The following is a 21,364-nucleotide window of genomic DNA, read 5'->3' as shown; positions in this document are numbered from 1 at the left end:
TTAGACATGATCAAGATATAACGAGATGAGAATCCACCGTGAAAAGCACGCGCTAGTTGGAATCTATAGTGAGGCCCACCAAACAAAAACCCTTAAAAGAAAGAATCTTCCTTTCCACTGATTCTCTCCACTGCTCTCAATCTATCTACCGCCTCCCCTGAACTAAAGGAGACGACTTTAACAGATAGAGAGAGAGAGAGGGAGGAGTCGCATCAATGGCAATGACCTCATGTTTCTTCACTGTTCCAATCTCTGAATCCAATCTCACACGTCCCCACCTCGCTTTCTCTCCTAGACTCCCTTCCTCCTCCTCCTTCACCGGCGTTATCTCCGCAAAGTCCATCTCTTTCCACCGCCGCCTCACTATTTCCCCTGTTTTCTCCGCCTCTATCGACAACGGCGGCTCTGACAACAACAACAACGGAGGGGATGGTGGTGGTGGAAGCGGCGATGGAGACGGTGGTAGTGGTGAGGATAGGGATAGGAACAGGAGCGAGGCGATGATGCTATTGGCGGAGTCTGGAACTGAGTTGGAGAGTCTTCCCAAGGATCTAGCGGCTGCAATTGAGTCTGGTCGGATTCCTGGTTCGGTTATCACGAGGTTCTTGGAGCTTCAGAGGTCGGCTGTGATGAGGTGGCTGATGCAGTTTGCTGGGTTTAGGGAGAGGTTGTTGGCTGATGATCTCTTCTTGGCTAAACTCGCCATGGAGTGTGGTGTTGGTGTCTTCACTAAGGTTTTTGCTTTCTTATCCATAACAAAGTTTCGAACTTTCAGTGGTTTCTTAGCGTTTGTTTTAATTTGGTAGTAATCTTTCATGACAATGTTAACCAATTCGAATAAATTGTGAAAATCTGCTAGTTTGGCTAATATTTGTATTTTTGATTTTTTTTGTGTGTTTACAGACTGCGGCTGAGTATGAACGGCGTAGAGAGAACTTCTTCAATGAACTTGAAGTTGTCTTTGCTGATGTGGTAACTCATCTTTCTCTTGCCGCTTTTGGTGTTAGCTTCTGCAGGCCTATGTGGTGACCTTTTGTTTTAAGTGTTCCTGTTAGATCTCATGAATGGTCTTGAAATTTACTATTAGAAATTTCTGAAATTGGTGTAGATGGTAGGAGAGATGAATACTCTTTTAGATGACCCATTCAGATAGACGAAAGGTTGTGTAGTTTGTGGCTGTGACTTGTGATGGGGTCTCTCCCATTTTTCACCATTAGTCTTTTTTGCCTTGTCTCTGAGGTGAGAACCAAATATTGAACTGTACAATAGTCTCATTTGTTTTCAACCTTTTTTATCTTCGTTTTTTTTAATGTTTTTTTTTAAATTTATGATGAATTATGGGTCAACCTTTTCTGATGTGTCACTTTGTAAGTTAAAGCTCTTTCAACTATATGGCAAGTAGATACTTATAAGTTTTGTCCTTTGTGTGTTCATTGCGATCTTCTTCTGTATTGTATTGGATCTAGATTTTTTTTCTGGTTAAATGGAGTGTCATTTTTGTTTGTTTTTTTTTCCTTTTTTTTTATTAGGTGATGGCTATCATTGCGGATTTCATGTTAGTTTATCTACCTGCTCCTACTGTGTCTCTTAGACCACCTCTCGCACTTACTGCTGGTGGTATATCTAAGTTTTTCCACAACTGCCCTGATAATGCCTTCCAGGTAATCATCCTTTTGTTAAAAAATATTGCTTAGCACATATATACAGGATAAGTTTCGAAAAGCTTGCTCTCGTCTAAATCTAATCATCCAACTTGTTTGCTGCAGATTGCTATCTCCGGAACCTCTTACTCTCTCTTGCAAAGGCTAGGTGCTATAGCGGTGTGTAGTGTTCCTTTTTTTTGTCAATTTTTACTCCACTGTTGATCTCAGTTACACGTAATAATTTGTTTTATTTAAGGGCTGATAGTTTCTGGATAATTAATATATATATCGTTTGTGTGTGTGTTGTGCAGCGCAATGGGGCTAAGCTGTTTGCCGTTGGCACTACATCATCGCTGGTGAGTCAAAACATACAGCTACATCACATTTTGTCTCTACACTTGTTTTGACTTAACGAATCTGTGTAATTGGTTAGGTTGGTACTGCTGTTACAAACGCATTTATAAAAGCAAAAGGAGCCGTGGACAAGACTTCTGAAGGTGAAGTCGAGACAGTTCCAATAGTCTCTACAAGCGTTGCATATGGTGTCTATATGGCGGTTTCTGCCAACCTAAGGTACTGTCTGTGTTTTCTTTCTAACAAACACATACTGCAGTTTTAGCATTTTAGATTGGATAAGAGTGATGAGGTATGGTTTTGGCAATAAAACAGGTACCAAGTAGTAGCTGGTGTGGTAGAACAACGTTTCCTGGAGCCAATGCTACACCAACACAAACTTGCGCTCAGTGCTATGTGTTTCGCTGTTAGAACTGGCAACACATTCCTGGGCTCTCTATTGTAAGCACACCAAGCCTTGGTTCTTGCTCCCTGTCCTAGCAAATTTTTACTCACTCACATGTTCTTTGTTTTATTGTTGTTGATTCCAGATGGGTGGATTATGCGCGTCTCATAGGGATACAGAAATCTCATTGATGAGTTAGAAGCAGAAGAAAGAACGTGATCTGCTTTCTGACTTAATGTTATACGAAACTACATGTGTCTTAATTCGCAATTGTTTCGATGATTCCATGCAAAACCTATGCTATTTTCACAAAGCATATATAAAAAAAAAAGACATTATGCATTTGGGGTTTGAAACGTCTTTGATTATCTACAATCTCTAAGCCTCATGGTTGCAACATCTGCACCATCATATTCCACGTCGCAACATTCCACTTTTCTCTCCTAGAAACACAACAATCAAACTGTATTAATTGCCATAATTTTGTAAAAATGCATATTCACATAAAAAGATGAACGAACCTCTTTGGGAGTTTTGGGAGAGAAGACTCTGATCAAAGTGATAGGATCAGCAGATATATTACCAGAGAAGGAACAAGAAGTCATGTTTCTACGAAACTTCGTTGTGTAGGAAGTAACAATTCTTTCCTTCTCCTGTTCAACTGAATCGAAGAAGAACCAGTGAGGAGCTTCACACGGATCTCTAGAAACCGGTCTCGTGTTAAACATATAACCATGAGGCCATCCTCGGAGCCAAGGGCGGAATGTCTCTATAGGACGCTTCAAGTAGCTTCTTGGGAATACATTCTCGTAGATGTGAGCTGAGTATCCCCACGAGACCGAGAAGATCCAGTTACTAGCTCTAACGTGGCATATCGACTGTTGTAGCATCCGTGATTGGTCCACGTTGGCCGCTTTCATGATGTGAAGGACTGAGCCAGGACGGCTCATGTTTGGGAAAAGTGGTGCAACGCTCTCGAAGTGGTGGAGGCTGAGAAGTGGAGCTGTTGGGTGGGACGAGAGTAAACCGGACAAGTCATCTGTCGCATATACAACATTCTTTCATGATATACAATTTTTTTTGTGCAAACCATACTAATCATGTGTACACCATATTACTTCATTTGTTTTGATGTATGTTTGATGTTTTTATATATATATTAAGGAAATATATTAAATCTTTTTTAATAAATATATCTTTTATGATTAACTATTATATACTCCTCCATTTCGAAAAGATAGATGTTTGTGCAGATTGTAGGGTTTTATGGGAAATGATGATTAGCATATATTACCCTACTCATGTTGACTTAATCCTCTTCTCACTTGTTTCAGATCCTCTCGATTATCAGTTTATAGTACAACATAATGCTTTGAATGAAACATTGACATTTCGGGTCTTGAGAAAAACTGGAGTTTTGGGGATGCCTCTTAATTAGTGATTATTGTGTATCATTCAATTCTTGTTATATTAATGTAGGGATTGTAGATCTCTATTTGTAATGTCTTTATTTAGATAGAAGTTGGTTTCACTTTTTCTAGTCCAAATCAAAATAATGTTATATTGTATCCAATTGCTTTTGATTCGATATACTGCTTCTTGGTCTCACTGACTCTACCAACATTGCTGGTTGATGTCTTTTTTTCATTGGCTAAGCATGAAGCTGTTTAAGTACACATGATATAACAAGGTAGGGTTTGAGTTCCACTTTTGGTTTCCCCTTCATATTTTAAATCTGATTTTAGTATAGTTTCTTACTTCATTTGGAGACCAAACAAGAAAAGTCATAAAACATTTTTAAAATTATCGTGAAATGATAAATTATATAAAAACTGAAAAAGTTATGTATGGTCATGTGCACAAGGTTGAACTTTCGAAGGACTCTTTTGTCTCATATTTTATGGCTTCATCTCTCTATGATTAATCCATGGAGTCGTATGCTAGTGCATATGTCCTTCCTGGATCCATGTGAGTGTGTAGGTCTAACTTAGATACTTTTATACACATACATTATGTAGTACTTTTACTTTGTGGTTCAGTGTGATATTTTTTTTTTTTTTTGGCAGCCATGGTTCAGTGTGATATGATGATGATTCTAATGTCATACTTAATCTCTCGTATTAACTGTTGGGAACTAATCTCTCGAATTGCTAGCAAATGCTATAACAGAGACTCAAAAAAGACAAAGCACCACCACAACAATCGTGGAGACAGAAAGAGGTGCATTATTTTCTTGTTCATTTAATCACGACCGTCAATAATATCACATCACAAAGTTATCAATAAAAGAAATCTTACAAAGCAGCAGTAGATTTTATCATAATTTTTTTAAAAAAATCATTCCTTTTTCTTAATTATCCCCTTTATTTCCTTTACAACAATATCTAACTAGGTGTTTTGCCCGCGATACGGGCTTAAACATTTTCATAAATTTTTGAAAAGTTCTTTGTATACTATACTAGTTATATTATGTTTTCCAAAAAGAATTCTTGCGATCAATTTAGTATCATCTATGCATTGTCTACTCTCGAATATATAAATATATATATTTTTGAACAATTAAATATTAAAATATATTAGTGGTATAATTTAAACTTGGGTCTCTAGTCAAAAAACAAACCTTGTTTCTAATTTATGTAAAGAATATTATTTTTTTGAATGAGCAAAGATTTAAGAATGGTTATTGTTTTAAGAACATTAACTTGTTATTTCTGAACAATTAAATATTAAAATATTTTAGTGGTATAATTTAAACTTGGGTCTCTAGTCAAAAAACAAAACTTGTTTCCAATTTATGTAAAGAATATTATTTTTTGTGAATGAACAAAGATTTAAGGATGCTTATTGGCAAATAAATGTTTGAGAACTTAAATTTTTTTTTTTTGAGATTCTACTGCTATAATAGTTTAAGGGTTTTTGAAATATTACTAATTAATTGTTATTGATTCGAAGATTTTAAAATTTCATCAAAATTCTATATTTATTTATGATAATAGTTTTTCATTCTATTTTAACAAAATTTAACGTTATTAAAATATAATTTATCTTTTTTATTCATAAGATACAACTTTCAAAATAATTTGACAATTAAAATAATGGATGTAAGATTTAAAATCCACTATGTAATTTGTTATTTGAATATCACAACAAAAAATTACATAGCGGTAGAGTTTAGGTTTTTTTAACTTTAAGTTTTGAGATTATTTTTTAGTGTTTAGGGTTGGTAGAGTTTTAGCGTTAGATGGGATTTATGGTTAGGTTTAGGTAGGGTTTTAGGGTTAGGTTTAGGCAGGGTTTAGGGTTAGCAGAGTTTAGGATTAGGTAGGGTTTAGGGTTAGAAAGGTTTTAGGGTTAGGTAGAGTTTTTAGGGTTAGGCATGGTTTAGGGTTAGGAAGGGTTTAGGGTTAGGTAGGGTTTAGGGTTAAAAAAGGTTTAGGGTTGGTAGGGTTTAGGGCTAGGTAGAGTTTAGGATTATGTAGGGTTTAGGGTTAGGTAGGGTTTAGGGTTAGGTAGGGTCTAAGGTTACGTATGGTTTAGAGTTAGGTAGGGTTTAGAGTTAGGTAGGGTTTAGGGTTATGTAGGGTTTAGGGTTAGTAGGATTTAGGGTTAGTGGGGTTTAGGGTTAGTAGGGTTTAGGGTTAGGTAGGGTTTAGGGCTAGAAAGGATTTAGGGTTAGAAAGGTTTTATGGTTAGGTAGGGTTTAGGGTTAGTAGGGTTTAGGGTTATATAGGGTTAGGGTTAGGTAGGGTTTAGAATTAGGTAGGGTTTAGGATTAGAAAGGTATAAGGTTAGTAGGGTTTAGGGTTAGATTAAGGGCTAGAAAGGGTTTAGGGTTAGATTTAGGACTAGAAAGGGTTTAGGGTTAGGTAGAGTTTAGGATTAGGCAGGGTTTAGGGTTAGGTAAGGTTTAGGGTTAGAAGGGGTTTAGGGTTAGGTAGAGTTTAGGGTAGGAAGGGTTTAGGGTTAGGGTTAGGTAGGGTTTAGGGTTAGGTTTTAGGTAGGGTTTTAGGGTTAGGTAGGGTTTAGGGTTAAATAGGGTTTAGCGTTAGGTTTTAGGTAGGGTTTTAGGGTTAGGTAGGGTTTAGGGTTAAATAGGGTTTAGCGTTAGGTAGGGTTTATGTTTAGGGTTAGGTAGGTTTAGGGTTTAGGTAGTATGAAGGGTTTAGGGTTAGGTAAGTTTTAGGGTTAGAAGGGGTTTAGGGTTAGGTAGAGTTTAGGGTAGGAAGGGTTTAGAGTTAGGGTTAGGTAGGGTTTAGAGTTAGGTTTTAGGTAGGGTTTTAGGGTTAAGTAGGGTTTAAGGTTAAATAGGGTTTAGCGTTAGGTAGGGTTTATGTTTAGGGTTAGGTAGGTTTAGGGTTTAGATAGTATGAAGGGTTTAGGGTTAGGTAGGGTTTAGGGTTAGAAAGGGTTTAGGGTTAGGTAGGGTTTTTAGGGTTAGGCAGAGTTTAGAGTTAGGTAGGGTTTAGGGTTAAAAAGGGTTTAGGGTTGGTAGGGTTTAAGGCTAGGTAGAGTTTAGGGTTATGTAAGATTTAGGGTTAGGTAGGGTTTAGGGTTACGTAGGTTTTAGGGTATGTAGGGTTTAGGGTTAGGTAGGGTTTAGGGTTAGTAGGGTTTAGGGTTAGAAAGGGTTTAGGGTTAGAAAGGTTTTAGGGTTAGGTAGAGTTTAGGTTAGGTAGGGTTTAAGTTATGTAGGGTTTAGGGTTAGTAGGGTTTAGGGTTATATAGGGGTAGGGTTAGTAGGGTTTAGAGTTTAGGGTTAGAAAGGTTTAGGGTTAGTAGGGTTTAGAGTATAATCCTAAGCATTATTTTAAACCAAACCTTAAACCCAACCTAAACCAAATACTAAACCTTTCCTACTACCTAAACCCTAAATCATACCTAACCCTAGAGCCTACTTAAACCTAGACCTTAACCCTATCTAACCCTAAACCCTACAAAAACCTAACACTAATCCCTAAACCCTTCATACTACCTAAACCCTAAACCTACCTAACCCTAAACGGAAACCCGACCTAACCCTAAACCCGAGGGAACCCTAAACCCTACCTAACCCTAAACCCTTCCTAACCCTAAAACCCTACCTAAAACCTAACCCTAAACCCTATGTAACCCTAAACCCTACCTAACCCTAACCCTTCATAACCCTTAAACCCTACCTAAAACCTAACCCCAAACCCTACCTAACCCTAACCCTAAACCCTACCTACCCTAAACTCTACCTAACCCTAAACCCTACTAACCGTAAACCCTACTAACCCTAAACCCTACCTAACCCTAACCCTACATAACCCTAAACCCTACTAACCCTACCTAACCTAAAACCTTTCTAACCCAAAACCCTTTCTAGCCCTAAACCCTACCTAAACCTAAAACCTACTAACCCTAAACCCCACTAACCTTAAACCCTATTAACCCTAAACCCTACCTAACCCTAAACCCTACCTAATTCTAAACCCTACCCCTAAACCCTACCTAACCCTAAACCCTACCTACCCTAAACCATTTCTAACCTTAAACCCTACCTAACCCTAAACCCCTTCTAACCCTAATATTTATGTATGCATCCATAATATTTTTTAAAACGGATTTTTCATTAACTAATGTATTTATTGTAGTTTTAAATATATTATAGTTTTCGTGCACTTGATTAAATTTTTTTGGCGTTGGTGGTATTTGAAGTGGTTGAGAATCTGAATGGATATTTACTTTCATAAAGTTTTTGGTGTATGTTTAAAAATAAAAATTTATAAAGGCTTTTAAATCATATGAATATAATATTCAACACACTACTGTTGACTGTTTATATACTTAAAATTCTGAAGTAGGTAATTGCAAATTTGCTTAACTCATAGATTCGTTGCTACTTTATAAATTATCACAGGATAAAGTACATATGGTAAAAATTGCTTTGATGATAATATAACGTCCATATCGTAATGTGTGTGTGTTTTTTGTTTTATCTACTATGTATTAACAAATAATTAACTCAATATATATAGATTCATTACTAAAATAAATCTTAAAATAACTCAATATGATATTTTTAATTATATAATTAAAAAAATTATTTGATTAATATTTAATTATATAATTTATGTTTTTAACATTTTACTAAAATACGTTTTCATATAACAATACAATATATATATATATATATATATATATATATATATATATTATCTTTTTTAATTATAATTTTTAGATTTTGGATAATTCAATATTCTATTTTTAATTATATAATTAATAATTTTATTTAATTAATATTTAGTTATAGAATTTATGTTTTTAACTTTTTACTTAAAGACTTTTTCAGATAACAATACAATATATACAGAAGTTATCTCTTTTTAAAATTATATTTTCAAATTTTGGATAATTCTTACTATTCTTAATAATAATCAATTATCTAATCAAAATCAATTAAAATTTCGTTCTTATTTTTTTAATTTATTTATACATTTTATTCATTAAAGGTTAAACGATATTAACCACTCTAACTTTCAACGTGAGAACTCCATTGCGAAAATTTACTTCGCAAATAATAGTTTTGAATTATATAATTAAAAAAAATTGTTTGATTGATATTTAATTATATAATTTATGTTTTTAACGTTTTACTAAAATACTTTTCAGATAACAATACAATATATATATAGAAATTATCTTTTTAAATTATATTTTTAGATTTTAGATAATTCTTTTTTTTTTTGAGAAAGGGCTTTGCATATAACTTAAACGGTCTGGAAGACAATTGTTTTATAGGCTTTTCCCAGTATTCAATATTCTATTTTTAATTATATATATTTATAATTGTTGCAACGTGAGAGTTTTATTGCAAAAATTTACTTCACAAATATTAGTATAGATAGATATTTCCATCGTTGAGAAAAAGCGCAACACAATTTTCTTTATGAAGCCGTCGTAATTACTAAATTCAACTAATGAAAATAAGGAATGCAAGTACCGAATAAAGATCTTTTGCAATCTTACAAATTCCTTATTTGCATTTAATTAGAATAAAAAATCAGAACATGAATAGAATGTGCTGAGGTGTATAATGTGGTTTTATGTCTTGACAGCAAATTATTTGTTTTTTTTTTTAAATTTATTTTCCATCTAGAAGACGTAAAATAAATCCGACCTAATTAAGAATCTATAGATTGTCAAACCTATACTAATTACAACACAGTCTGTGTAACAATACTAACAAAATACTACAAAATCAAAATTTAATTGAAGGAAATTACGGTTTCCTAGAAAGTTGAATAATGTTAAAAGAAGAAACATTTCCCCAAGTGGTCTCTTACCAGTGAGGAGAGAGCACCAACTGGAGCGATAAAGATAGGAGTGAGACTGAACTCAATTTCAAAAAAAAAAAAAAAAATCAAAACAAGAAGCGAGCGAAGAGGAGGGAAGATCTCCCTCTTTGATTCTTTCTCAACTTTGCTTCAAAAGCTCTGATCTTTCTCTTCTTCCTCTGTTTCGAAACACTAAGAGCAGCTTTCAAAGTTGATTCCTTTACTTGGTCGGAGAAGCCATGGATTCCGGCGACCCGACAGCTTTGCTTTTAACGAAAATCAGAAGCTTGGAGCCAGACTACGCTCCGAAGATCATCGGATACCTTTTCTTACAGGATTTCTCCGAGAAAGACTTGATGCATCTCGCTCTTGGACCTGAATCAGTCCTTCACTCCATTATCTGTAAAGTGAAAACTCAGTTAGGACTTTTATCGAACAGCTTATCCGCACCTTCTACTCCCCCGTCTCCTTACCCTATCTCTCGACCACCCATTAACGGAGGACTCTCTCACTCTAATGGGTTCATGGGTTTCCGGCGAAACTCCCCGCCGTCTCCTTCTTCCACCTCTCCCTGGTCAATCAACTCCCAAAGCAACGGAGACTCTGCTACTGTTTTACTGGATGATCAGCAGCTAAACGATTGCCTTTCGTTTCTCGACGATTCGTGTGAGAAAACAGAGGATGTTTTTGCTGATCCTATCGATAACGGAGAAACCCATCTGCACAGGAGGAGTTTCTCGGCTGATAACGTTGACGGTAATGTCATTGCCACTGATTCTCCGAGGAAAGTTGAAGACTTTATGAGGCAAGAGGAGATGATGAGGTTGAAAATGGCTTATCAGCGTCAGAGGCTTGCTTCTTCTCAGATCCTTGGTAGGGTTCCTCAGTTGCCGTACGATAAAAGAATGGACTTTCTCTTGCATCAACATGCTCACAGGTATATAATAGAATATGTTTTGAGATTTTTGGATAATTTTTTGGTTTAGTTTATTTTAAAGTATTGAGCTTTGTGCTTTCTTTCTCCTTTGATGCAGAGATGGCGGACTGCGTTTTGGTGATGAAAGGTATTGGAGCAGCAGCCCAGGGAGGCTTGAGAGGATGGAACTAATGGCGATGCATTATAATGATATGTCAAACTCTGTGGCTAGACAGGTTTACTTGACGTTCCCAGCTGAGAGCACGTTTAAGGATGAGGACGTTGCAGCTTACTTCAGGTAAACCATCTCTGTTCAACTAGTGTTGGATGAAGATTATACTTCTTGTAAGATTTATATGGAATAATCAGATTAAACAGTCATTATTGACTTGTTTTTTTTTGTATGAAGCCTTTTCGGAACAGTGCAAGATGTGAGGATCCCATACCAACAGAAGCGTATGTTTGGCTTTGTTTCATTTGCCCATCCTGAGACTGTGAAGGTTGTACTAGCTAGAGGGAATCCTCATTTCATTTGCGACTCACGTGTACTTGTCAAACCTTACAAAGAAAAAGGCAAAGCCTTGGACAAGTATGGTGCTTTTTTTTCCCTCTTTGTAGTCTTTCTTATTTGTGTTTCAATGTGTCATTCATTGTAAATGAAATGATCACAGGAAACATCATCATCTGCTACAACAGCAGATTGAGTTTGGGAATCACTCCCCATGTACCAGTCCATCTGGGATTGATCCTAGAGAACAGTCTGATTTTCAACTTGGTTAGTCCCAGTTTCCTTCTTTTCTTAGGTGTTTACGTTCTGCATTTGTTGTTAACTAACTTGTTTTCTTGCTTTGTGGTAGATTCGAAGATGTTCTATGAGAGGCGGGAGATGATGAGAAGGAAAATGGAGCAAGCTGATCGGCAGAGGGCTATTGAGTTTGAAAGAAGACGCTTCATTAATTTGCAGCTTCCTGAGTTCAAGAATCATCACCGTGGCTTTTCTGTGGGGTCTCCTGGTTATTTTCCATCTGCCAGCAACCAAAGCGCCGATATTCAATCTGAACTCAATAGTGCCGCTGATGCTTTTGAAGGTTGGTGAAGTGAGCGCTCTTAGTTTTGAAATTTAAGAAGCTTTCAATCTCTTAATTGTTGTTGATTTGTGGTGTGGCAGTGGTTGATGATACCACCGTGCTGCATCCTTACTCAGTAACCGATCCAAGGAGTATTAACAACGATAATGATTCAAACGGTGCAAAAGAAAGGACCAATGAGAGTGAACCTGACACTGGAAGCAATATAGAGCTTGTTCTTCCTAGTAACCTCTTCCCTTCTGCAACATCTACCGATGATTCTGCTGAAACTAATGCAGATGCTGGAGTCTCCGCCTCCTCTAGTTATGGAAATGACCATGAACCACCAGCCACTACCTGTATTACCTGATGCAGTAGGCTATTTCACCTCATAAATGCCAAGGGTCAGTGTACTCCCTAATTGATTCTTCCAATTTCTTTCAAGCTATAGATGGATAACAATCCCTTTTTTAATCTGTCTCAGGTTTATTTTTTTCTTATGGATAAGATGAGGCTACCTATGTGTATGAAATAACGGTAAGCATCTTTGATCATCGATATTATAGAAGCCGGGAATGAGTTCATACAGTGTTTATTGTTGATGCTCATAACTTTTTCTTGGTTTGGGATTTGTGCAGACAAATTAAAAAAGGCATACACAACGAAGTAGGATAATGTAAATATATGGAGTAGAGAAAGAAGGTAGGAGAGATGATAATATGTTATGAATATCGCAAGTTTCGTCTGGTGATAGTATACTACTAACAGTCAGATGCGTTGGAGATACTTAAAAAAGAAAGACAAATCTATATGGTAACTTTCTTTTGTGCTATTATTTCTCTTTGCTTGGGTTGCTAATGTGGTTTGTGTGGTTAATAAACCCACAAGAGTCTCTGATGTAAGAAAGAACAATAGAAGGTTCTGTAACTTTATATATTTAAGTACTAAGCTGTTTCGTATACGCGTCCTGAATCTGTCATTGACATGTAGGAAATGAAGACCATACATTTTAGAGACTTTTGTAGTCTTGGACACTGGACGAACGGAACCAACACTAAAAATTTGCAACTACTTGACAATGATAACTAAACTGAAACGGGGTACGTATACGACGTTTTGGATCTATACCTAATGTTTCACACGTGTAAATCTTGTTTCTTGATAAACAAGGGAACAAGAAAGAAGAAGAGAACGGAACACTGACATCGTATCCGAACCATCTTCCAGATAGACCACGTTTCCGTGCAGCTTGTACAGTAAACATGAGGTCGAACATCGGATCCAAGGTTAGATATTATATATATATATATATATATTGAATATATACATGTACTAAAACTTGTATTGTTGTCACTGACAAGCAATATGTTATGTATAAAAGCCTTTGGCAGATATGATGGCCCAGGATTCTAAATGCAGATGGGGAAACTACTTCGGCTTTATCATCTTGCCTTTTCACATGGGTTTACAAACCGATCCATTGGTCTATCTAAAACTATCCAAATCCATGATGGCTCGAAAGAAGCATTCTTATCACGCTTTACTAGTGTATTTTAGTATCAAAATCGCCATAAAAGTGTTTGGAACTAAGGTAAATAAGGTGATTAATGAACTTAATTAACTAGAGATTTGCTTGCTATTATCCGGACAATAATAACAATGTATCGCAATATTGTTATTATATTAGGCAGCAGCAACAATATTGAACCGACCCGTGAAGAATTTAACTACATGCGTTTCAAACATCGTTGGTCCCATGGAGGAAATCAGTTTCCGTGGCCATCCTATCACTTATATCGCTTTAAGCTCTTACGGACACTCACAAGTACGTAGTTTTTTTGGTTGGTTTTTGCATAATTTAATAATCAAAGGAAGGCTGTTTTTTATGAACTTGCTTTCTGCGTATTTGTGTTTGATAGCCGTTGTTGGTACATTATGTAAGTTATGCGGGGAAGATGATAATCTCGTTAGCGGTTGATCCTACAATCATACCGGATCCTCACAAGATATGTGATGATATGGAAGTGTCACTCAAGTCAATGAAAGCTGCTCTTTCTGAAAGAGGGTTACTTTAAGGCTTGTGAGTTGTGAGCATTTAAATTAAAGCGTGTATATCTCATTTATAAGAATGAATCAATATTTTAATCTAGTTTTATTATATTATTTAAATTAAAAATTATAAATGAAATTGATTTTTTTTATAGAAATACATTTGTCGTAAAGCATCTAATAATTTTAAAAAAAATTCATTTGAGGCTTTCATCTCTTATCTCTATTTTTTCTTTAATTATTTTCAGATTTTACTACAAGTATACATATACACATGTCTGCAGAGTAATGTCAAGGTCGGCCGGTCCTAGTTATTGAACAACAAAAAGTGTTAAGAAATGTCTCAGATACTATAAAGTTACATGCAATGCATACAACAGCCTGATCTTCTAATATGTGAAATATATTTGCAAATAACGTGAAAACTATTGTATTATACGTATAGATATTATATCAACGGCATTGAAAAGAAATACAAACTCTAAATATGCAGGTTTAAATTATGTGCAATTTTTTTAGCAAAAAAAAAAATATGTGCAATTTGTTTTAGCAAAAATAAAAATTATGTGCAATTTTTTTTAGGTTACAAAATCGTTTACAACTTACAGAATTAAAATTTTAAATTTATACATACAATGTTATCCATGATATATTATTCATATGATAGCATCAAAATACATTGTCCACATTCTGTTATTCAAAATACTTTATTCACAGTACTGTATCCATAATATGTTGTTCATGATGTTTTTATGATATATAAAATAATAAAATAAATCATAAAATATAAAAAAATAGAATTACATCTCATTGTTCAAATTTATTTCTTTTGTATTTTTCATAATGTAGAAAATGAGCACACAAGACTACGAGAGATAAACTATTACTTTTGGTCTTGGAAATAAAAAGAATTCGAATATTGGTTGGGTATACTATATAAGCACATGAGTAACATTAACACAATACTTTTTCTTACAACTTGCATAATGTTTTAATCACAACCACACAATCTTTAAAAAATACGTCTACAAAAAAAAAGGTATGCATGTTAGTATTTTGTTTTTTGTCACGAAGTATGCATGTTAGTAAATGTCAACTAAACATAGTTCAATTCATATCCGATTGCTTTTTCATTTGCTTTCGTCGTAAGGAAAAATATTTTTGTCAGCTTTTACACGAAAACAGCCCAAAGTATTCTTTTTTCTAAAGATGTCTTTTTTGATCAATTCCAGAATTGTCTTATAATGTAAATATATGTCTAAAAGTGTAATGCACTCTTTAGAAAACAGCAGAAGACGAATGTAACTGACATTGACATGTAGGAAATGAAGACATAATACATTGTAGAGATCTCAAATGCAAAATAAACTTAAAATTATGACTTTTCTAGTCTTGGATACTGGACGAACGAACCAGCATACAAATTTGCAACTAATTTGACAAAACAAAATAGTCGTCTCGAGTAGCACCCCCCCCCCCCCCCCCCCCCCCCCCAACAATCAACCAATATAATTGATTTCAAACTTGATCCATAGGCGACCATTTGTCTCGAGTAACACCCCTGGCAATCTCCACGGTAACCTTGTTTGCTTCACGAGCGTGAATCTTGTAACACTTCTTTGGTAGGTGGTGTATTTAATAACCAAGTAGGCAAGGATGACATATGAGGCATCAAAACAATTGTTGTAATTTTGTTAAAAAGAAGTTAATGGTCAATCAAAGTCACATCTATACTATACTAAAAGGGAGATAATCTCCACTTCTAGCCTGTCCACGTCAGCAAAAATAATCCTCCAATCAAAACATTTCATTTTACATGTCACCCTCGAAATTGGTTTTATTTTGGGTTTTTTCTTAACAATTTAAACAGCCCATTAAGCCCAAAATGCCTCCCTTACGCTCCCCTCAAATGCCGAACCTGCGTCTCTGTCCTCAACGCCTTTGCTCGCGTCGATTTCGCCGCCAAGATCTGGATCTGCCCTTTCTGCTTCCAGCGGAACCCTTTCCCTCCTCACTACCACATGATCTCCGAGACCAATCTCCCCGGCGAGCTTTGCCCTCTGTACACCACCGTTGAATATGCGCTTCCTTCCACCGCCGGCCAAGACGCCTCCTCCTGTGTTCGTGTTTGTTCTCGATACGTGTATGATCGAGGAGGAGTTGGGGTTCGCTAAATCTGCACTTAAGCAGGCGATTGGGTTGCTTCCGGAGAATGTTTTGGTGGGGTTTGTCTTTTGGGACGCAGGCTCATGTTCATGAGTTGGGATTCTCGGAGATGTCTAAAGTTTTTGTCTTTAAAGGGAATAAAGAAGTGTCTAAGGATCAGGTTTTGGATCAGTTGGGGCTTTCCTCGAGGAGAGCTCCCACTTCTGGGTTTCCCAAAGGAGCGCAAAATGGGTTCCAGAGTGCTGCTGGTGTCAACAGGTTCTTGCTGCATGCCTCGGATTGTGAATACACACTGGACTTGGTAAGTTACGGTTGATATGTTTGTGCTGGTAAATGATTATATGTTGTGACGTGGATTGATGTTTGGTATGCGATGACAGTTCCTCCTCAGCTACTCTCAATTATGATGGCATGAAGAAGATTGACTCAGTGACACTATCTGAGTTGAATTTTCATGACCTTAGTTCACCACCCAAGGTTAGACTCTATCTTAACAACATGCTCATGTTGTATTAAATATGCCTTTATCTAACTTAAACAAATATAGACTGTCGAGTTCCTATGTACTAGGGATGTTGGCAGTATTGAAACAGCAAATGGATGGTGCTGTGTCTCCTGCTCCAAGTTCTCATCCTGCACGTGTGCGCCCTGCCATGATGAAAATGCGGTTGGAGTTGCAAGGTAAGCGGAGCTGCACTATTTACATATTCTCTTGCAAATTGTTCCAATACAACTCTCATTACCTTCACATCTAACAAATGGTCTCTGATTTCCACTTCTAGGTACCGGGTAGAGATGTTAGTTACTGATGTATCTGACACTGCCATGTTCGTAGCTTTTGATGGTGAGATGAAAAAGTTGACCAGTGGTCCTGCTGTAGCAGCATCCATGATAACATAGCTGAAACCTGAACAAGTTGACCAGTGGTCTTGCTGCAGCAGTTTCAGCGTCCATGGTAACATAGCTGATACCGTAAGTGTTGAGTTATTGTTTCTTAATTTAAAACCTCCTCCTCTGTAATGTCTTTCATCATATAAAGTCCTGAGAGCCTAGGAGGGCAGACCCACATAACTAGCCCCTTCCACAATGCTTCATAGATATTGTGGGGAGGACCATTACATTCCAGCTTAAGCTTTCACATTAAAAATTCACATCAAAGCATCAGTCTTTCACCATAGCTCGCATATTTGATCGTAAGTCGTAACCAACGTCCCTCCCCCCCTCCCCCCCCCCTCTCCTAATTTTACTGTCTAGGTTTGCTGTCTCACTTTAAAAGCTATCTTACTCTATTACATTTCTAATTGCTCTATTCACTAACACCTCCACATGGTGTTGATGACAATCTGTGATGAGAGGAGTTGTGAAAAATGTCTCGCAGCAGGTGGACAGATTGGTGTTCCTGTTAATAGCCCATAAGTGCGTAACAATGGCATTGTTGTAGGCCATCGTGGAGAGGTTCCACAATTGAGTGATCTCCCGGTTGTGACTGACCCAACTTCTGAGGAGTCTCAAGCTGATGAAGATGGACGTTGGGCATGCATTGTTAAACTTGCGAGCTGACGTGTACATGTCATTGTTGTCTACTTCAGACGTATCTCAACTATCAAGTTTTTCTTAAATTTCATTTTCGACATTAATAAGTCATACTTGAATGCATTGTCCTGTTTTAAAAGATGAATTTGTTTGTTTAAAATTTACTTACCCAACAAGTAGTCTATGCATATTTACTTTTAAAATGTTTCTGAATGGAATAAAATTAGTGCTTATCATATCTGAGATTAGCTCAAGATTTTTTTTTTAAAATTAAAATTTAAAATTTACATTATTTTCATTTGCTATTCTTTCATCTTATTGTTCTTATTTTGATAGTTTTATTATACAGACTATAGAGTTTAGAAACTAAATATACAAATAAAACAAAGAGAAAAAGAGACCACAAGGTTTGAAACCAAGAAAAAATATTTTTTTTTAATGTGTGGAATTTGTTAGTTTAAGTGTTAAAGTAAGTATCATCAACAAAATATTACATTAATCATAAATATTTAACTAAAGAGCCGCTATCCAACAGCCTGTAAATATTTTTTTATTAACATAAACCAAATCGCAACCACTAAACCCCACGGTGTTAGACCAAAATATTAATAGTATCGTAAGCAACGACAAAAACAATGATATTCAAAACTCAGTTGTACAATAAGTTCCGCACTAACTACACTGTTTGATAAAAAGTACATACATGGTGGTATAATAACAGTTTCAGGATGGTCACATCAAATGAAAGCCAAACGAACTAGGGAGTAGGCCTCCACGTTAAAAACACTCGGATACCCAAAACTCACTGCTATTCGTAACGTAAGCATGCCCCTACACTTCTCTCACTCTCGCACGTACCATTACTCATTAAAAGTTAAAAAAAGAGTTTCCATCAAGTTAAAGCTCCTCCTCCAGCAATGGTGAAGAAGACACCCGATGAAACAAGAACATAATAGCGAAGAATAAGTAACCAATGAATAGAGTGAAACGATCGTTCCTTAACAACTACTCTCTATCACGCATCGGTAAAGAATGCATCTGTCAATCCAAAATTCATATCACATTCATCCTTAACAACTACTCTCTATCATTCTCTTTCAACATATGTGCATCTTCATTTATTTGAAAATATTTTATTTACTAAAATCATAAAATTGATTCAAATTCATCAAAAAATAAAATATACAAATCCGGCGCGTAGCGCCGGAATACCACTAGTGAATGTAAAAGTGTTACGTTACTATGGTTAGACAAATATTATACTTTTTCAGCCCGACCACTTGTGATTTTCATTGTTTGTTTGTTTGTTTGAAGAACACTTGCATATAATCAAGGGCGGATCCAAGTGATTTATTTAACTGGTGCTTTTAGTAGATGCATGTGCTTTTTAGTTCATACTATATCTAGCTACCCCTATCTACCTTATAAATAACAATATATAAGATAGAAGAGATAGGAATCATCGAAGATGAAAGAGAGAATGACGGATGAGGAGGAGGAGCCGCTCAGCCCGATGGCCCGTGTATTCCAATCGCCAGACGTAGACTACTGCGTCGTCACCATCATGGGCTTCAAAACCAAGATTTGTCCAGACGTCCTTATTGATGCCTTGAAGCATAATGTCTCCAAGCTTCCTCGTTTCTCCACCAAACTGGTACCAACACATATATAGACCTAAAATAATGGCTATGTCGGGGACATCACCAAACCTAATTTTTTACTTTTGTCGAATTATATTTCTGATATTTATATAACTGTCCTAGTAGTTAAAAAAAAAAGCATAACATCAAAATTATATACATATAGATTTTTTTTTTGTTGCTGTTGAAACAATACATATAGATATCGACTAGAATCTTTGCACAGGGCTTCTATATTGTTTAAGATGATCCTGTTTTTATACATCTAAACTTTTCTCCAAATTTTTTTTTTTTAAATCCTCCTAAATTGTTCTTGGGATTTGGTCTAATTAATTTATCTTTAATTAATAGACTGAGAATGGTGCAAAATGGATAGAGGCTAAAATCAATGTACAAGACCACGTGGCTGTACCATACATAGATCCAGAAGAGATAGGTGAAGATGGACAAGGCTTTGTCGATGACTATATCTCACGTCTCACGATGATTCCTCTTGATAGATCAAGACCCTTGTGGGACATTCACATCCTTAACGTCAAAACCTCAGATGCCGAAGCAGTCGGTGTAATTAGATCTCACCATTCATTGGGAGATGGAATGTCCTTGATTTCCCTCATGCTTGCATGTACCCATAAGACATTAGACCCCCAAAATACTGCTATTCCTTCCTTGAAACGGCGTGAAACGGTGCTGCATGGCCTTAGAAAACAAGGCTGGTTCTTAAGGTTGAGATGCACCGTTTGTTCTATAGCGACACTGCTTTGGAACACACTTGTAGATATGTTGCTTCTTTTGGCGACTGTCTTGTTTTTGAAGGATACAAAGACGCCTCTAACAGGTGGTGAAGATACCGGGAGGAATCGAAAGAGATTTTATCACAGAGTTATCTCTTTGGATGACATAAAACTTATAAAGAACGCTATGAATATGGTACGTTACGTACAGTTTGTTTTCATAACTATAATTTGAGGGTTACTCTAATATATATACAGTGGATCTTTAACTCATCTTTCGACTGTTGCTAGAGTATCAACGATGTTCTAGTTGGAGTTACACAAGCTGCTCTTTCTCGTTATTTGAGCCGGCTATATGGTAAACATAAATTCAATATATATGATGTAAATATGTAATATTAAGACTTAAGAGTTAACTTTCTAGCCTTAAAGTTAATTCTAATATAATGAAAATAATAATACGTGTTCGATCTATATCTAATGTTTGACAGCGTGTATATCTTGTTAGTTAATGAACAAGGAAAGAATAATGAGGAAGATGACGGAGCATTGACATCGTATCCGAACCGTCTTCCAGATAGACTACGTTTCCGTGCAGCCTGTGCAGTAAATCTCAGGTCGGACATCGGATTCAAGGTTAGATATATTATTATATATACACCTCATCAAGCTTGTATTGTTGTCACTGACAATCAATATATGTTATATATAAAAAGCCTTTGGCAGATATGATGGCCAAGGATTCAAAAGGCAGATGGGGAAACTACTTTAGCTTTATCATCTTGCCTCTTTCCATCGGTTTACAAACCGATCCATTAGTCTATCTAAAACTATCCAAAGCCACCCTGGCTCGAAAGAAGCATTCTTATCACGCTGCACTAGTATATTTTATCATCAAAATGGTCCTAATGGTGTTTGGAACTAAGGTAAATAAAGTAATCAATGAACTTTGTTTGCATTTATCCGGACAATAGTATATAACGCAATCTTGTCAAATATTATATTAGGCAGCAGCAACATTATTCAATCAACCCGTGAAGAATTTAACTGCATGCGTTTCAAACGTCGTTGGTCCCATGGATGAAATCAGTTTCCGTGGCCATCCTATCGCTTATATCGCTTTTAGCTCTTACGGACACTCACAAGTACGTAGTTATTATTTTTTTTTTGGGTTGTTGCATGATTTAATCAAATGATAGGCAACTTTTGCTATTCCTAAACTTATGTATTTGTGTTTGATAGGCATTATTGGTACATTACATAAGTTATGCGGGGAAGATGATGATCTCGTTAGCGGTTGATCCTACAATCATACCGAATCCTCACAAGATATGTGATGATATGGAACAGTCATTGAAAGCGATGAAAGCTGCTCTGTGGGAAAGAGGGTTACTCTAAAGGCTTGTGAGCATTTAAAGCGTGTTTTATCATATTTCTAAAGTTTGTATTATAGATCAATTTAAACTTTTTATAAGAAAACAGCTGCTATAAAAGTATTTTATGGGTTCTCATATTTTTCATTTAACATCTCGTCTTTTTTTTATAATTATTATTTTCATTTGATTTATTTTACAATATT

At 36.0% G+C, this 21,364-nt stretch overlaps 5 protein-coding genes across 12 annotated transcripts; 4 read left to right on the top strand and 1 right to left on the bottom strand.

Moving 5' to 3' along the window:
* The first annotated feature begins 100 nt into the window (after positions 1–100).
* LOC106431946 (protein RETICULATA-RELATED 4, chloroplastic) lies at positions 101–2,724 on the top strand. Its single transcript, XM_013872790.3, has 8 exons — positions 101–734; positions 904–972; positions 1,530–1,661; positions 1,767–1,820; positions 1,955–1,999; positions 2,077–2,216; positions 2,313–2,438; positions 2,528–2,724. Exons 1-8 carry the CDS (start codon positions 216–218, stop codon positions 2,571–2,573), a joined length of 1,131 nt encoding a protein of 376 aa, XP_013728244.1. The 5' UTR covers positions 101–215; the 3' UTR covers positions 2,574–2,724.
* A 23-nt stretch (positions 2,725–2,747) lies between these two features.
* On the bottom strand, positions 2,748–3,332 carry LOC125591197. The gene is made up of 2 exons (XM_048764876.1): positions 2,904–3,332; positions 2,748–2,825 (listed from the first exon to the last, which is right to left on the bottom strand). The coding sequence occupies exons 1-2, from the start codon at positions 3,330–3,332 to the stop codon at positions 2,748–2,750; spliced, it is 507 nt and encodes a 168-aa protein (XP_048620833.1).
* Positions 3,333–9,670: 6,338 nt separating this feature from the next.
* On the top strand, positions 9,671–13,870 carry LOC106431899 (zinc finger CCCH domain-containing protein 55). 5 transcript variants are annotated; one of them, XM_048769824.1, is made up of 13 exons: positions 9,671–10,617; positions 10,715–10,894; positions 11,006–11,185; positions 11,268–11,371; positions 11,454–11,684; positions 11,768–12,067; positions 12,148–12,200; positions 12,302–12,476; positions 12,654–12,763; positions 12,834–12,949; positions 13,045–13,254; positions 13,351–13,488; positions 13,583–13,870. In XM_048769824.1, the coding sequence occupies exons 1-6, from the start codon at positions 9,920–9,922 to the stop codon at positions 12,031–12,033; spliced, it is 1,659 nt and encodes a 552-aa protein (XP_048625781.1). In that variant the 5' UTR covers positions 9,671–9,919; the 3' UTR covers positions 12,034–12,067; positions 12,148–12,200; positions 12,302–12,476; positions 12,654–12,763; positions 12,834–12,949; positions 13,045–13,254; positions 13,351–13,488; positions 13,583–13,870. The 5 variants fall into 5 exon arrangements, with proteins under 5 accessions (XP_048625781.1, XP_048625778.1, XP_048625776.1 ...); XM_048769821.1 differs by having other exon boundaries at positions 9,681–10,617; positions 11,765–12,067; positions 12,891–12,949; XM_048769819.1 differs by having other exon boundaries at positions 9,681–10,617; positions 11,765–12,067; positions 12,846–12,949.
* Positions 13,871–15,465: 1,595 nt separating this feature from the next.
* On the top strand, positions 15,466–17,649 carry LOC125593322. Of its 4 annotated transcripts, none has more exons than XR_007329246.1 (5): positions 15,466–16,179; positions 16,259–16,355; positions 16,426–16,559; positions 16,661–16,850; positions 17,260–17,649. XR_007329246.1 is itself a non-coding variant. In XM_048769805.1 (4 exons), the coding sequence occupies exons 1-4, from the start codon at positions 15,962–15,964 to the stop codon at positions 16,776–16,778; spliced, it is 567 nt and encodes a 188-aa protein (XP_048625762.1). In that variant the 5' UTR covers positions 15,468–15,961; the 3' UTR covers positions 16,779–17,649. The 4 variants fall into 4 exon arrangements, 1 of the variants encoding a protein (XP_048625762.1); XR_007329243.1 differs by having other exon boundaries at positions 17,257–17,649; XR_007329242.1 differs by having other exon boundaries at positions 15,471–16,179; positions 17,320–17,649.
* A 1,008-nt stretch (positions 17,650–18,657) lies between these two features.
* On the top strand, positions 18,658–21,312 carry LOC106419914 (wax ester synthase/diacylglycerol acyltransferase 7-like). The gene is made up of 7 exons (XM_048769801.1): positions 18,658–19,065; positions 19,403–19,981; positions 20,077–20,143; positions 20,294–20,421; positions 20,502–20,711; positions 20,793–20,930; positions 21,028–21,312. The coding sequence occupies exons 1-7, from the start codon at positions 18,880–18,882 to the stop codon at positions 21,181–21,183; spliced, it is 1,464 nt and encodes a 487-aa protein (XP_048625758.1). The 5' UTR covers positions 18,658–18,879; the 3' UTR covers positions 21,184–21,312.
* Positions 21,313–21,364: the final 52 nt, after the last annotated feature.

The sequence above is a fragment of the Brassica napus genome, chromosome A3 (genome assembly GCF_020379485.1).
Source record: "Brassica napus cultivar Da-Ae chromosome A3, Da-Ae, whole genome shotgun sequence".
Lineage (NCBI taxonomy): Eukaryota > Viridiplantae > Streptophyta > Magnoliopsida > Brassicales > Brassicaceae > Brassica > Brassica napus.
Note: the sequence above shows the minus strand (reverse complement) of the source record. Positions and strands in the feature narration are given on the sequence as shown.